The 16,618-nt window shown below is 38.1% G+C and overlaps 1 protein-coding gene across 8 annotated transcripts in view; it reads right to left on the minus strand.

Annotated features, from left to right (window-relative positions):
- LOC117210085 (sn1-specific diacylglycerol lipase alpha) overlaps positions 1-16,618 on the minus strand; it is a 53,245-nt gene that overhangs the window by 14,738 nt on the left and 21,889 nt on the right. For all 8 annotated transcript variants that reach the window (XR_004488039.1, XM_033452737.1, XM_033452736.1 and 5 more), the window contains one exon: positions 5,068-5,279. Coding sequence is in view for 7 of the 8 variants with exons in the window: in XM_033452737.1 (XP_033308628.1) it covers positions 5,068-5,279 (212 nt within the window). In the remaining variant the exon portion in view is untranslated. The remainder of the gene's footprint in view (positions 1-5,067; positions 5,280-16,618) is intronic.

Consider the following 16,618-nt stretch of genomic DNA (forward strand, 5'->3'; position numbering starts at 1 on the left):
TTATTTGTCAGCAAGATGGAAAAGAAGAAAAGTTATCTGAATCGGGTGAAGTCGAGTGTCTCGTGAATGTCTGTTCCTTGACCACGGTTCGTTGCTATTTCTTCGATGAAAGAAAAATATGTCGACGTAAATGCCGTAGCTTCACGCCGGATAAGGTTTGAAGATATCGACAATGCTTTCTCTTCGAACATCGAGCCACGGATAGCTTCCCTAAAAGGATATGGCACGTTCCTGCAGAATGTGTTTACTTCCGATAGTTTCCGTACAATAGCAAACGTGTCCGTCCTAATTAGCTACGAACACGATTTTCCTATGTGAGTCAGAATCGGTTTTATTATAACTGTATTCGTTATGCTAACCAGATACGATTACACTGGTACGACTTGACACGGCGGATAGAATTAAAAAAAAGGAAGCAAAGAATTATTTATATTTCTGACAATTATTTACTCAAATTATCAGAGAGTGACTAAACAGTTTGCCGAATCGAATAAAAACGTCATTGCACAAGAGAAGATTGCTCGGAACGTTTAGATTGTTTTTCCATTCGTTGGACTTCGATTTCTGAATCACGATACGAAATAATCGAGTCTTCTTAGTGGCAACCTAAAAGACATACGAATACGATAAACTTTGTACGTCGACTTTTTACAAATTTCTATTTTTCTGTTTTTTTTTTTTTTTTTTATCTCAGTTATATGTAAAATTCGACCTTTACTCGAAGTTTGTTTTACCACGATACAAATGAATTATACATATTCATCTTACATATGAATTTCACATTTTATATTCCCATTTTTACATTTAAATTCTTACATTCATATTTTACATTTACATTTATTACATTAATCATATTTATTACATTTTTTACATATACGTTTGCGACTGATACGAAACGGCATTATTATCTTAATTTTCACCGTCTTCTATCGAAATCAGATCAAGCAAATGGAACAAAACAGACGAAGAGAAGTACAAGCTGCAATGGCGGTGGTCTGGCACTCTATACGCATCCGACCAATCAGCTGTATGTGATCGGAATTTCCATCGAATTCTTCCTAAAGATGCACCAGATCTGCTGGAGAAACAGCAGACTCGAGTTGGATCGTTTCCAAAACCTTTAATACATGGACACTGGTACATACATCCATGCGCCCCATGTTTCTTCGTACGTTCCAAAACTACGTGCAATTCTTTCCATGTAATCGATCTGCTGGCGATTTAATACCTAAGTAATTCGATATACGCGTTCATTTAATGAAGCTCAAGGAATAACCAACAGCATCGAACATTTCAGTTTTTATTTTCCTTAGCTTTAGGTTTTGAAACTATTTAACAGATATTCGAGCGCTATATATTCTCTAGGAAGTATAATACAGAAATGCGCGAATATGTTTCGATTAATTTTATTCGATGAATTTTGTATTATATTTAATGTATCGAGGATAACGAGATGAATCGAATATATATGGATGTGACCGCCGCACTGTTTTTCAGATCAAACGTTTGTGTATTATTTCGCCTTGATATTTCCAACATTTTTTCTCGCTCAGAAAGCAGAAATATAAATTTTGAGACTAAAAAGGTGCGCAGCAATTTTCTGTTTCCCGGTAAAGAATCTGCCCAGATTTCCTACGTTTATCGCAGTTTAGTTTGTTTAACAATGATATACAGCAGACTTCGGAAGAAAAACATGGAACATGATTTTCCTGAATTAAGAACGCGTGCAGAGCCCCGGAAAGTTTGCTCCGTAAACGTGTGCGAAATTTAATGAGTTTCTCAAGAAGAAATCGGTATATTGCGAATCTTCCATCGGATTCGCCTTTGCAGATAAACTAATCGAACCCTGAAACTTCTAAGTACGTAAATTTCCAAACTCATCGAACTTCCCAAGCTTGCAAATATATTCCAAACCGGTGGAAATTTTGCATATTGTGAAAAAATTCAGCGAAAGGAATTACACGAATGCTGGCAAGGTACGCGGTGATATTAATACTGGATTAATACTGGAATAATACTGGAATTTCTATCAAAAAAATAGATTCATTACATTAGCATAATGGACGATTAGAATGCCACTTGAACAGCGACGCTCCAACAGGAAAAAGTACAAGAAAGGAACGTCTCGACTTCCTATTCCTTTTAATGGTCAAGGAGACAGAACATTTCACGTTCATCTTTGTGCAGCAAAAGTGTACAGACGGAAAGGTGAGAGTGGAAGAAATACTTGTTAAAATAGACTCTCGAAGAAAAGACAGTACCATGATTGGAAAGAATAAATCAATCTTTCTTCTTCTTCTATTCTGTACGATACTTTTTATTTGAACAAAACTATGCATTTTGCGTTAAATTTAATTAAGAATTTGATATCATTGTTCGATATTAAATTTATATAAATAGCTAATATTAAATGACGAAAGCGAAGTAAATCGTAGCAGCAACTTAATTGTTCTAATTTCGAAAGAAATCCCAGAGATGACGATCTATACACCACTGCTCTCGCGAACGATCATTTATTACGATCAGGATTCTATGGATAAAATTTGATTCTTATTAATATTCTGCCCTTGCTTTGCGAAAATTAGGAGGGTCGACAAGAGAGAAGTGGCTTCGCGTTGCCACCGATGAATCTTCCTTTAACGAAACCCATGGTACGTATCTCCAGATTGGTTACCATCTAATTCCTATGATTACCGACGCCGGGCAAAAGCTTCGTTAACAATTCTAATCTCTGATCTACAACAGCCTGATTAACGTGATACGCAGAATGACCTCGAAATATTTTCAACCTCTGTAAGGAATAATTTCCCAATCGTATTAAATTAATCAGGAATTTTCGATACCTATGGACTTGCACATTTTCAGTGATATACATGGTCCGTTTCAAATTGCACGTTGCAGCGGTTTTCGTTTTGAAATTCAATGGTTTTATTCAGATTCGCATACCATTATTTGATGATTTTCCGCATCGAATATTATATATAACTTAACGGCTGACAATTTTGGTATTTGAATTCGATGGTTTCCAATTTTTATGGAAAATTCTTCGAAATAGAAAGAAGGTACCTCGATTCGACATGTATTTTTTTTCATGAATGTTCGCAGATTTGTTCGAAACGACTTGACCAATCGGCATGATTCTTTTTGCTTTTTGTAAACTACTTTTTTTTTTTGCAAAAATCTAATTTTTATGTAGGTTCATCGATTATGCAGCATTGAATTGTGCTATCGGGACGAAATCTTTCGCGTTTTCCCGAGATAGACCACCGATCGGTACTGTTTGTAAAATTTCTCCGATTTGTTGCTTGTTAACTATCGTTGTTGCAAACAATTCGTTGTTCACCGATTTCATTTATGTACGTTCAGTGCTCTCGTTGTTCTGCAAATTCTGTGATATCGAGATGATTCCGAAACAGAAGCCTGGTCGAGCGCTTTCAAATGCATTTCGCAATATAAACTTCAACTCGTGTTTCCGTTGTACGAAACATCGTTCTGCTGATTCGTTTTCGGGCATAAGTCTACTTTCATAGCGAAATGATGCGTGACACACTATTAAGTTATAGAAATATCCTTCCCTATCATTGTTCAAAGTATAATATCGCTGGCGGAATACAGCTGGTTTATTTCTTATTCGTATGCGGGGTTGGACAGCCTATACAACTTTTTATTCATTAATAAGAATTTAGAATTGAAATAAATAATACATAGATAGAAACAAATTAGCGTCTTGTTAACGACAATGAAAGTCATTTCACGTTGGTGCCGCGATATTGATCGCTTCACTGAAAAATATGAAATAAAAGATTTTGTGATATTACCGAGTTCGAAGAGCGCTAAACAGTGTGAAATAATTTCTTATTTGCATTTTATTTAGACAAATAAACGACAATTGTCGGATTACCCATTTTCTTATTAAACAGCGTACTAAATATATCGTAACCTTCTCGAAGACGGCGGAAAATTAAAAATACTACTAATATACAGTTTATTTCCGTTTCAAATTGTATAAGGTCAATAATTGTAACGATTGTATCTTAAGTTAGAGACAAGCTTGCTGTATATATATAGTTCCATTAACCTATATACTATTAATACATTGAGCGTAATTTGACCAGCGTTTTTCAATTTGCCCACTATTGAAACATGTTCTTGGTGACCTTGTGTTAATTCAATCAAACATAAATTTGTTGAAATTAGAATGATATAAATATAAACGAGGTGTAGTTTTTTAGTATGGCGCTGAAGCATTGCTATATTAGAAACATTTGCCGGCATTTTGCAATTTTTGAAGATCCCAATATATCTAGTATACTGTTCAGTAAGTAAGTGGGTAATTTAACCATGGATGAATATGTGCCTAAATAAAATGCGAGTAAAATACGCGTTATTTCATACTTTTTCGCGTTTTTTAAAATTGACAATATCTTTTTGGCAAAAAAATCTTTTATCAATACCGACGCTTGACGCCTGTAATATAGTACGTGTCGTTTTACGGCTACTACCAGCAAATATTTGTTCTCGTATTTTTCAATTTCAGGTATGATCATTTCCTAATACAAAAACGCGAACGATTTCAGGTACGTAGTACACAGAATACCAACGTAGAAGTTACCAGCACTTGCATTAAATTTTCATTTCTTAAAAGGCTTTCGTTCTTTCATTATGCGATGGATACGTTCGTTTACGAGTAAATTAATCACACGCGACCATACGTGTACCTATTTTCAACTTCAATTTCTCTTTTGCACTGGTTTGCGTTAGGGTTTCGATACCATAAATATCTCGTCTAATCGTGGTGAAGACAACCGGTAGCACTGAAATCGACAAGACACGATTCTTTGTTTATAAAGAATTCTAATAAAAGCTGTAGCGCGCAGAAGCCAAGGAAACTTCTGCAATGTATTTTTACTGCTTATGTATACAATCTTCCCTTTTTCCATTAATTATGACCCATATCGGCTTAAAATACATTAAAGTACGATTTAAAATAGTATCTCGTTCCACTTCTATTGCATTTCATTTCTACATTTCATTGTAACACTTGCGAGTTAATTTTGAATTACTTACGAAGTCGAACATAGAGAATATATTGCATTGGAGCTCTGGCTGCAGTGTCCAGGATGCTTCCCCTTGTAGCCAGAAAGCAGATGGAAAATTCTACTATCATGGATAACACGAAAATGACTAAGTATCCCACGAAGTATTCCCACAGTAGAAAGACACAGAAAATATTGCGATTCCAATCGAGGACTCCGAGTAGGATGCTCAGTACTGTCATCCTGTAACAGAAACGATAAGAATTTTAATAAAGGTACCAAGAGATTGTTAGTTTCCTTGCGTACATTTTTTTTATTAAGCTTCCTATGTTTGACATAGTTACGCGGAAGGGCAAGTTTTACTACGTTTAACATAGTAATATAGAGAGAATATATCGAAAGATATAAACCTATCCGTAAATGGTTTTCGAGGTTTTAGACGTCCTAAAATTCATCTGACATTTACTAACCCTCTCTAAACTCATTTCGCCTGTACCATATTTCATTGCCGGCTCGCGGCGCAATATTTATGGCGTGCTTACACGAACAGCCTGCGTACTTCAGTAAAATTTGCAATAAGAAGAAAAATACATCGAATATTATCCTTCTCGTGCCTTTTATTTCAAAATCGTAAACACAAAACATTTATTTCACTCGTAGTAATATCAGTACAGTTTCTACTTTTATTATACGTCCACATCTGAGAACCTTAACATCGTATTATTATTTTCTGAAATTACGAATAATATACGATGAAAATAAATTATAAATCACGACACAAATATGTATTTATTGGAATCGTTACGTAACATTTTTCTTCGACGAAATAAATACTTTTAAAGTAGGAAATACAAGGGAACAAATATCAACCGAGAATGCTCTGGTGGCTTTAATAATTTTTCCAGTAACATCGATGTTATCCCGCTGCTGTGAAAGTTCCCTAATCCCGGCTTAAATCGATATCAGCTGGAATATTTCAAGTTTTTCTCTTCCGACGGGAGACGGAGGCGTACTTCACAGAGTAATTGTGTCTTGTGTCTGGTACTTGACGGAACTTCGGGAAGCTTTTCTCGCGTAAACTCGCCCTTACAAAAGGGGTAAGTTTCCTCAGACCTGCGGATCCGCAGTTCTACAGTAAAACGCGCTCACGGAAGCCACATTAATGTCGGTGTCGATCTCAAAGTTCGCACAACGTCGCGCCGTTAAATCACCATCGTTCCGTGAATAACTTCTATTCAATCCCAATACGAACAATTATCGGGAATTATTTCTTCACACTTTTTCGCGGAATAACGTAATTGCGTAATTATTTCGACAAAGAACAAAACGCGCGTACAGTTGATTCGTCGATATTGCTTCAACCTATTGGCAGTATAGTGCTCGATACTCGGGAGAATAATTTGATTTGTTCGTTTGATAAAAGAAATCGTGATTTATAAATCGTTAAATTAAATTCTTTTCAACGTAGTTTGCGAGTATTACGCAAGACGTCCTTAACACGAAGAAAGTTGATTCGATCATAACTGGTACCGAGCAGCACGAAAAATATCACGCTCTGTAGAAATAACTTGCGTTGATAATCATCTATCGTAGGTACACGAATTATTCTTTTAAATAATCTTAAAACACGCGAAATGCTATTCAAAGTCTTATCCAGAATGTATCTATCTAACGACCCCATATTAAAAATTTTCAATCAGATCTGTAAAATTAAAAACTACAATTCTAATTCACTGAAATTTATGAATTTGTTTCGCGAATATCTTAGGATACCGTTATCTTCGTCTGAAACCTTTTCTCGTATCGATCCCAAGCCAATTAATCGGAATTATATTTCTTTCGTTGCCCGGAATATATTTCCGTTGTCCCTCATCGATCCTCGAAATGGCAATTGTCCTCGATAACGACATGCCAGGATTACTGTTCGAAATGGGACGAACTTTTCATCGTTTCTTCGAGCCGTTCACCCTCTTCCTGTTTCTTTCCCCTTCACGAATGATTAGCGAACGGAGGGCGAACTGTTCGACGAGCCGATTTTATTTTTCATCGGCTTCGACCATCGATCCAAGATGCCTTCATAAATATTTCCCGCGTATGGACGGCATTGTGCAATCTCGATAACCGATACTGCGACGCGTAGACAAAACCTGCTGAATTATTACCAACGAACAATAGGACGCAGAATACAAAATCGTGAATCGAAAATTCCGACCATATTAGACGGCCGTATATTTGCGAAAAGATGGCGAAAGAAGTGATGACATATCGGAGAACTTCTGTATTTGCACATTTGCAAAGAGACATCGTTAATGTGCACTAAAAGCTTTGAATAATAAATCAATAAAACGTCTACGATATTCGTAGAATAATTGTATCTACGTAAAATAAGATCGAATTCTACGTCAACCTAATCAATCGTAGTGAAAATTCTGTTAGCAGAAACTCATATATATATATATATATATATATATGAGGAAGTAAAATTTTGAGGATCGAATCCCACCATCGGAGTCGTGGGATCTGAGTTTCGCCATCGGAATTCCTTGCCCCCGTGGAATGCGTTCCGAACCACCCCAAGATTGTAAGGCCTCGACTCACATATCCGTAAAGTAGAGAAATGTCGGCTTCCATGTCCGTGGGGTCATAGGACCTGAGTGGAATCAACCCGGAATCTCCCCTTGTTGCAGACTTAAGTTTCTAGATCTTAGAGATTAAATTCGGGTCTTATGTTGTCAAGATCGTAATTCCACTTCATCAGATTTGGGCCTGTTTCGAGTTCAACGACTGATGGAATTATAAAAGTTACTTACGATTTTACGATACTAAAGTGAGCTATGTGCAAAAATTTCTCCATTCTTATACGTCAAAAACTTATAAGTACTATGTATTAATTTTCATGTTCATATTCCGTTTTCAGAAAATTGACGAAAAGAAATCACAAGTCTACGAGGAAAAGAAAGCAAGTATACGAAATAAAAATGACTCAACTCGATGAAAATTGCTTGTTAAGCATAACTATAGATTGGAACTGTTTTAATACGCTGGAAGAATCGCTGCCTCTTTCTTTGAAGCACTTTGCATAAAAAATGAAGCCTCTGGCGAAAGGGGCCGTTCATTTCACGAAATCTCTTCAAAGCGGCGCGGCAGCAAGAAACAAGGTAAAACGTGCCAGGCGACTGAATGGAGTTACACAACCGTGCTTTAATAATGAAACGTGTGCATCGTGTTCTATACAGGTCTCAAGGGATATGACCGATCGTAGTACTTCACCGTTTGCTAGCCACTTCAGAATGCGATCTCTCCGCAGCCAAAGTGGAAAATGAACGTGTCACGACGCGGATTGTTACTCGAGATCGACCCATTATTAAACTGCTAATAGCTTGTAGATGACGCGTACAATCTGTAACAATTAGTTTTGGCGCGAGCGAAGCTTCATTAAATACGTTCGAATTACACGTTTTTAATGGGAATAAATCGAAATTCTCTCAAATGAGATATTTAAATTTTCATCTTATCCTAAAGCTTCGGGATACTAAATGATATTAAATATTACTCCAATCATACTCGTTAAAACAAATAATTAAAAGTGAAGTAATATTCTCACGTTTCGTTTCACGCTCTAAATCTTCATTAAAAGAGTCTTGTTGCAAAATATCCTGGTGTTTAAAAATCAACGAGCAAACATTCCTTTTATATATAACCAGTCTCCTCTTCGAACGTACAAACATAAAACTTTCCTTCGAACACGAACTTCTCGTATTCAGAGTCTTCCAATTAGCGGCAGTAAGTTGTCACTCGATTAAATCATCACTCGAGTTTCTGTTAAATAAGAAGAATCTCGTAGATCTTGGTCAATTAGCACTCTGGTGGTGAAGCAAAGTTTCTTCCCTTAACTCAAGATCCCAGTTGGTATTTTTTCGTTCCCTCCAATCGATCTGCGGGTTTTCGAGTTCATTGCTCAAGGCCACGCGCAGTCAAAAAGAGCAAGGGCTATTGTGCGAAAGATAAGGGATCGTGGTAACAAGCAGGTCGAAGGAATACGCGAGAAAGACTGCTAGAAAGCGGAAGAGGAAGAGAAAGAAAGATGAACGTATACGATTCTAGCCGCGGTTAGGGGAAATTTAGAGGGGTTACGCCCGTACTTCTGCGTGGATAAGTAGCGTTGGCATCAAGAGGCTCGCACAACTTTTCTACATATCCGTGCAGCATGTTCGTGTATGCGTGTCTTTTTTTCGTGTACACGAGTCTAAGGGTGGTCTGCAACTGATGGCACAATTAGTACTACGCAACAGAGGGAAATTAAAAATATGACAGAAATTTTGTTGAAAGCTCGAAAGTTTTGTTACATTTGCTGTAATTGCAGAGTTTAAATTTAACAGGTTAATTCTTGCACTTCCAATTATCTTGGAGCTAATTTTAGCGAGCGGGTAGTCTTCGTTTGACAAATTTTACCATACGTTACACGTCCAAACAATGCCTGTATATTAATTAATTAGATTACTTAAAAAGTGAATAAAAAGCGAATGTTCCTGTTTCCCTGTGCGATCAATTAGTAAATGTAATGAATAATCAAGTATGGCGACAGCGATATGTAAATTAATTAATTAAATTACTTAAAAACTAAACATTTGTTTTGCAGTTATGCTGTCGATTACCAAATTTAATAAATACACAATGTAGGATGGAATTTTGTTAGCAGAGGCACAATGAAACACGGTGGTATTATTTTAATAAATCCTCAGATTCATTTTCCTCGAAAACCGAAGGTTTAAACGACGAAATTTAAGCGTACTCTTTTAATCTTGTTTTGTCATAGAATCATATCTTCCCAAATTATGCTACGAATTACATATTAGACACCCTGTATATAGACGCACGAGGGGCATTCTAAGATCCACGTATTTTACCGTACATGCATTAAAATAGCGAAATGTTTATACGGCGCTCAAGTTACGACTCACATTATACATCAATTTTTACGCGTACTTCTGCCGTAAAGCGATTTAAATCCTTCGCCAGCTTCTATCTTTCTTGCTGAATTTTCTCGCGATTATAATCCACCATATATATATCATTATCCTCGATGAAATAGGTCGAATTTCAGAGAAAATATAGTGCAATATCTTTGAACGAATTTTGTCCTCGATTCGCGTTCGACTGGTGAAATTTTTGAAAAATCCATCGCCCACGTGTCTCCGACGCGTTGGAATTTTAAGGACCTACCTTGCCGCTCGATGGAAATTCGACGCTTGAACTTTGACCGAGGAGAAAGCATCAACGGTGAATGACGTAAAGTAGATTGAACTGTCTGTCGTCGCCTGTCACAATGGGCGCAGTCCGGTTCTTTCAAACGGTTAGATCAACCGGAAATGCCACTTGCACATCGGCTTAACGATTTTCGACCTGCCTTAGCGAGCACGGTTGAACATTAAAGCTTGACTCTCACTCGGATGGAAGTTCGTTTAGGGCGTTGTTTTATTTACGAAGCCGTGTACAGAATCGCGTCAAAACAATGGAACTAGGGAAAAACAACAGAATCATCCGGAAAACACCTGGTCTCGGAACCATTAATCTGACAAGTTTTTACGTCCTTTTAAAAGCAACACAACTATGACTATACGTTGCGGTTCCGGAACTAGCTATCTGATACTTGCCGCTCCACAATCTGACACAAACGAGACGACGAGAGATATTACAACAAACTTTCCGCAAGTAGAACTTTATTTTATTACTTACACCACCAGTAACAAACAAGACATACGTTGATCATTCCGAACGATTCGATTTCGACAAAGTTTCAAAATGTAGGGATTTACGACTTCTGCTCTATTGTCACCGATGAAAGCGAATTTTCTAGTCCGCAAATCATTGTGGATATATGCATCTACATCGCTTGGAGGTATATGGTATTTGTCTTACCGAGCTCCGAACGATCTATTAGGACGAATTGCGAGGAACTTCGAATGAAAATTACAAACACGTTCATTATTACAGATACTTGGAAGGTTCGGGGCGTCGAGTTACACAACCTAATGGTTCTCAATGTCGAACTATCCATCCCACCCACGGCTGATCGTTTTCGCTATTAGTATTCGATTTCTGCAGGAAACTAGGTCGAAAAGTAGAACAAACGATAGCAAACGTTAGCACGCAATGATAGAAGCTCCGAAGCCAATAGTACAGCGAGCTTCCGAGCGATACAACGAGATTCTAAATCGAATTACACATTGGATAGCAGCATCGATTGATTCGTCGATGTCCTCGAACGTTGGAACGCATTATCATAGATACTCGTGGCGTCGAAGTTCATAACTCGATACTGTCGAGTAGTTGAACACAGCCATTCCCGATACCAAACGTCCGAACTTAGCGGTTTTTGGTTTTGAATTGTACGTTCCAGCGGTCTTCGGCCATAACTACCACCGTTCCACGCTTTTCCATTATGGATTGCACAATCCGGTGGTCTTCGACCGCGAGTCCCTTAATCCTCTTTCACGTTCCGAAGCTCCATACGTGAAACTAAACGCCAAGAAAGTCCAGCAAACGGAAAATTGGTGGAAAACAAACGGCGTTGGAAATCTTTGTTCGTGATTCACGAAGCTGTCGTGACACCGCATTGGTCGCGTTTAAGAGAAGCTAGAACATTCAACGTACGGAGTTTCAAGGCCCATGAGCCGATGGAGAAAAGGGGCACTGCCACGATGGCAAACTTTGTACAACGAGTGGTGCTCCATTCCCATCGCTAACAGGGAGCACCATAATCTGTGCGCAAGGGGGTGCGGATAAGAGCGTAGGAAAGGGAGAATGGATGATAGGGGCGCAAGGAAACGAGCGGGAGAGAAAGTAGAGACGACGGAACGAAGCGTAGGGCCGTCAGCCTTGGCTGCTGCATGGCCCGTATCGATTTACCTTGTGCCGGCTTCTCCGGTCGTTTCCACGTTACTCTCTCGCCTCCTTCTCTCTCTCTCTCTCTCTCTCTCCATCTCCCTCTCCCCCGTTCCTTTCTCATCGGTCGATGAGTTAAAAGCCAGAACGGCTGATTTTATTTTTCTGCCTTTCTGTTTGTACCATCGTGCTACTTGTTTTCGAAGGAATCGCTGTTTCCGGGGCGGAAGGAGCCGATTCGCTTGAACCGACAAACAGCTCTTTGTCGCACGTTCTTTGGTTTAAGGAGCTAGTATCGGACAACTCGTTACATCGTCTCTGATACCTGTACTGGCTTGTAGAGTTGTATATGCGCAAGTTTATACGCAATGCAGCAACGATGCTCGTTGTCGTAAGGTTTGACAGAATCCTTGTAAATTAAATTCGTGGACATATTGTATAAACTGCCTGAACGACATCGATGATGTGATTATTGTTTGATTTAGATTTCGCGAAGAAACGCGTAGAAATCGGCGTATTCAATAGAAAATTTCTTATTGGAAAAAGATTATTATCGTTTTAATTCCCATTTTTGTTTTTACATCTCGTAGATTCTGCAAGAAGGAAGTTAGAAAAAGAAACGCATAGAAATAGATAAGTTCAACATCAACTATATCTCAGGTGTTACTCTCATACGTCTCGCAGTTCTACGAAAAAGCACCATCAAAAACATTAGGTAATCAGCGAGCCTTTATTCGCCGCAGAGAATATAATATTCTACTTTAACCCGATTTTAAATCACGCCTGACATCTTGCACGATAATTCTATTTTAAGTGTGTCCTGACATTTTACGTTATCTCTTCATATTACCTGAACTGACTCGTGAGCAGAAATAACTGCGTTATTTATTCACGTTTTACATCCGCAGTAGCGATAAACCTCGTACACTCCAAAATTATCATTTTGATTGCATTTCTATAATATAATGTTTACCGTTACGACATGTTAACGATGCTCGAAGTAATAAACTGAAATCTCGATAGCCTGTAGCATAACAAATAGAGAAACAAGTACCCGAAGCAATATTTATTCCCTTCTCGATAATCAGAATTCCGGTTCTATAAACGAGAGTTTCATAGGTAAATTAACGAGATGAGAACACATCATTACTCGACTGCACACGCTAATTTATATTCTGATATCCACCTCATAGCAACGCCTCCCATCGACATGTAAGTACTAAGTTCGCGTTGTTATCGATACCTTAAATTAGATTCAAACGACTACCGTGTAAACCGTGACAGCACAAATGAGAGAGATGGGAACGGAAAAATCGTCCACAAGACCTACGGAGTATCAGCTGTTTGTTTTTTAAATTATTCACCGCGTTCGTCGAATCCCACATCACACGGTTGAGAAAAATACAAGGACGTGACGATGTTGCTAATAGATTCCGAGAAATTACGTTGCGTAATTTATTTAAGAGTTGTACAAATCTAACGAAACCCAATGATTTGCGATGTAACTTGGATAATATTACGAAGTATCGTGATTGTTAATGATAAACTTAATCTATGTAAGAATTTTCTATGTGTAATCTAGCTTGTTAATTATTTCGTTTTGTTTCACAATTATTTATTTTACTTTAGTTTCCTTGTCTTATTATTATTTTACTTTATTTATTTTATTTCGTCGATATAATTTTCATATGCACTGACAAGGCATACAGGATAATTAATAGAAATATTCTAATTAAATATAAGGAAAGGAAATGTTATGTGCATCACTAAAAATGAAAACAGAAAGGAAGTTACGATCCCTAGTGCTCTAATTTTAGAACCATTTTATTTGTTATAATTAATATACAGGGTGGTTGGTAACTGGTGGTACAAGCGGAAAGGGGGTGATTCTACGCAAAAAAAAGAAGTCGAAAATATAGAATACAAATATTTTTTTAAATTTTTTTAAAAATCTACAGTGAGATCCGTTATAACGAGACGTGTTAAAGTGCACGCGTATCGAGCGAAAATTCAAAGTCGATTTTCTCGAAAACAAAGCCTCAAACGACGAATTTTTATTCTATATTTTCGACTTCAGAATCACCCCTTTTCCGCTTGTACCAGCAGTTACCAACCACCCTGTATAATATGCTGTACTGTGGCGTTTCAATCAGGTTTACGTTCTCGCATTAAAAAGGTTTTTTGTCGATAAACGCGTCAAAGGAGAAAAGAGAAATTAAGTATCGTGGAAGTAGGTTAGATAAACTTTGTAAGGAACAGATAAGAATGAAGTATGTGCTTATATGCAAAAGTAGTTGCCGATAGAATAAAGGTTGCCAAATCAATAATTGAGTGTAACAGTGTAAATATTCTAAGAATGTCAACTATAAATACGCAAACGAATTAGCTGTATAATATAAGCAGTAAACGTATTGTCTACCGCTATTGTTGTTCGATTATCTTCTCTGTACAAATTCCAAAAGTATAATTTATTTCATTAGATACGGTCGATAATCTAAAGATACTATTAAATATAAGTTCTATAAATGTCATAAACTACAGGTAATTTAATTTCTCTGAAAAGTTCACAGGTAAACAACTATCGTTTCCATATAACTGTCTAAAAAAGGTACTCACACGATTCACAAGTATATGTTTTAGATAAAAGTCCATCCCCTTCATGAATTTATTAGCAAGCACAAAACCTACTTATTGCAAAAGCATTTTCCTTCCCGCGGAACTATCTAGCAAGAGTCCTTCAACAACTCCCTGAAGCAGGTACAAACTTGGCCGACATTTATCTCCACGTTGAACTTCGCTTTGAATTAGCCCCACAGTGACCATTTTAACATGAATAAATTCTGCGGTGAGAAGGGAAAAAGTCTCGAAGGTTCCAGTTTTAGTCTCGGCGGTCAATTGTCGAGACACGTGTGCGCACAGACGTAGAGGAGGATGGTGTCGTTCGCCTAGACAAATTCTGGACCAGCGTGTCATAACGAAGAAGCACTCGAGGCCGAGCGCACACACTCGGTTACGAGGAAAACCAGATAACGAGAGTGAAAAGGGTCGACGCTTGCGCCGACTCGGCGGAATATCCGCGTCTTTCGTGTCTAGGGAACCTAGTTTTCTTCCGCCTCGACGTCGTCGTTTTCTTTCTTCTCGCAATATTACGGCGAGCAGTTTGTTTCTTACGAAAAAGGATGAAAGCACACACCGCGACTCTCGTTTGCATTTTCGAATAAAATTTCAATTCAACCGTGAAAATCACGTTCCCTTCGTGGAACCACGTTAAACCGTGCAATGATATTAGAAAGGTGATAATTGCTGGGAAAAAGACGCTGCCAGCTATAACGTCTATTCATCGCGAGCGTACGATTATGCTCGTAGAAAATTTATGGTGTTGATATTCCTCCGAGCGTACGAGTTTTCCAAGATTTATGAATATTTCATTTCGGTAGATTATCTTGCGTATGCATACAGAATACGGTGGATTATAAAACGAATCTATCAGATACGAAATTTATTTTCTTTCGATACACTCGATAACGTGAAATTGTTGAATTACGTTAGTTCCATGGGGATATCGCATAAATTAATGATAGGGTGGCAATTGACGTTTCCGTAATATGTAAACGTAAAAAAGGTTCTTGACATTCTGCCAACGTCGCGGCTTATTTCGCTCATGATTTTAGAGTCCATCGAATAGCCGAGAACTATCTTTGCTCGAACTTTGATGAAGCTAGTTGAAACGCTGGCGAAACTTCAAAACGCTTCGTGGAAGGTCAATGGCTCTCAACTAATCACTAAAGTTGAGGTACGTTAAACAGACTTACAGTTTAGATAAACGATCATTCAGGAAACTCGTAAAAATTGTAAATTTTCAACCACGGATCTCGAACGGCACGGAGAAAAGAGTTTGCTTAAAAAGACCAGAACAATTTTTTCGTTTCTCTTCTCTCACTCTTATCACTTCAAAGTGAATACCAAAGAGTAGAACGTAGCGTTTCAATAAAACGGAGAGCTATCTTTATCATCTGCGAGCGACAATATCCTCGTATCCACTTCAAATCTTCGTTGTTTTTTCGACAATCGCGACTAGAGCTACGTATCCAAACGTTCGTATCCAAACCTACTGCGATGCGATTCGCGGTACACGCAAAAACGTGCGTTCTTTGATAAGTTGCCAAAGAACGAAAGGAGAGATAGGAAAGATAGACGCACCTTTTATGGCCGGAAAAGCGTTCCTTTGAGGAACGACGCGTCCATTTACGAGCAGCAGGACGACAAAACGCGACCAAAGCTTCGGTGCATACAAACATTTGCAATGCGGTGCATACAACATCGCATTGTGGCAAATCTCTTGGCTCGCGTAACGGGAACGATTTTAAAACTCGACGAGGAACATTCTGCCTGTCGTTGAATTATTTCCCTTTGTACGCTCGATGGATACGTATGCAGATATATTTTTTTCTTTTTCCGCCTCTTTTCCTGGCTCTCAGGACACGCGTGCAAGGACTAAGAGGAGACGGTGTGCGGCCACATCAAATGCCATTATTCGCAAAGCCAGAAAGCGACGTACAATTAAACAGAAATGCGGCGACATGCTTTTGAAGCATGCAGCCAACAATTCCAAGTTAGCAGAGATATTTTAGCAGAAATCATCGCTACGAAAACCGACAGTCCTGCAATTTGTTGGAATGCAACTCGTAGTCTGACAA

This window comes from Bombus bifarius, unplaced genomic scaffold, assembly GCF_011952205.1.
Source record: "Bombus bifarius isolate JDL3187 unplaced genomic scaffold, Bbif_JDL3187 scf7180000008199, whole genome shotgun sequence".
NCBI lineage: Eukaryota > Metazoa > Arthropoda > Insecta > Hymenoptera > Apidae > Bombus > Bombus bifarius.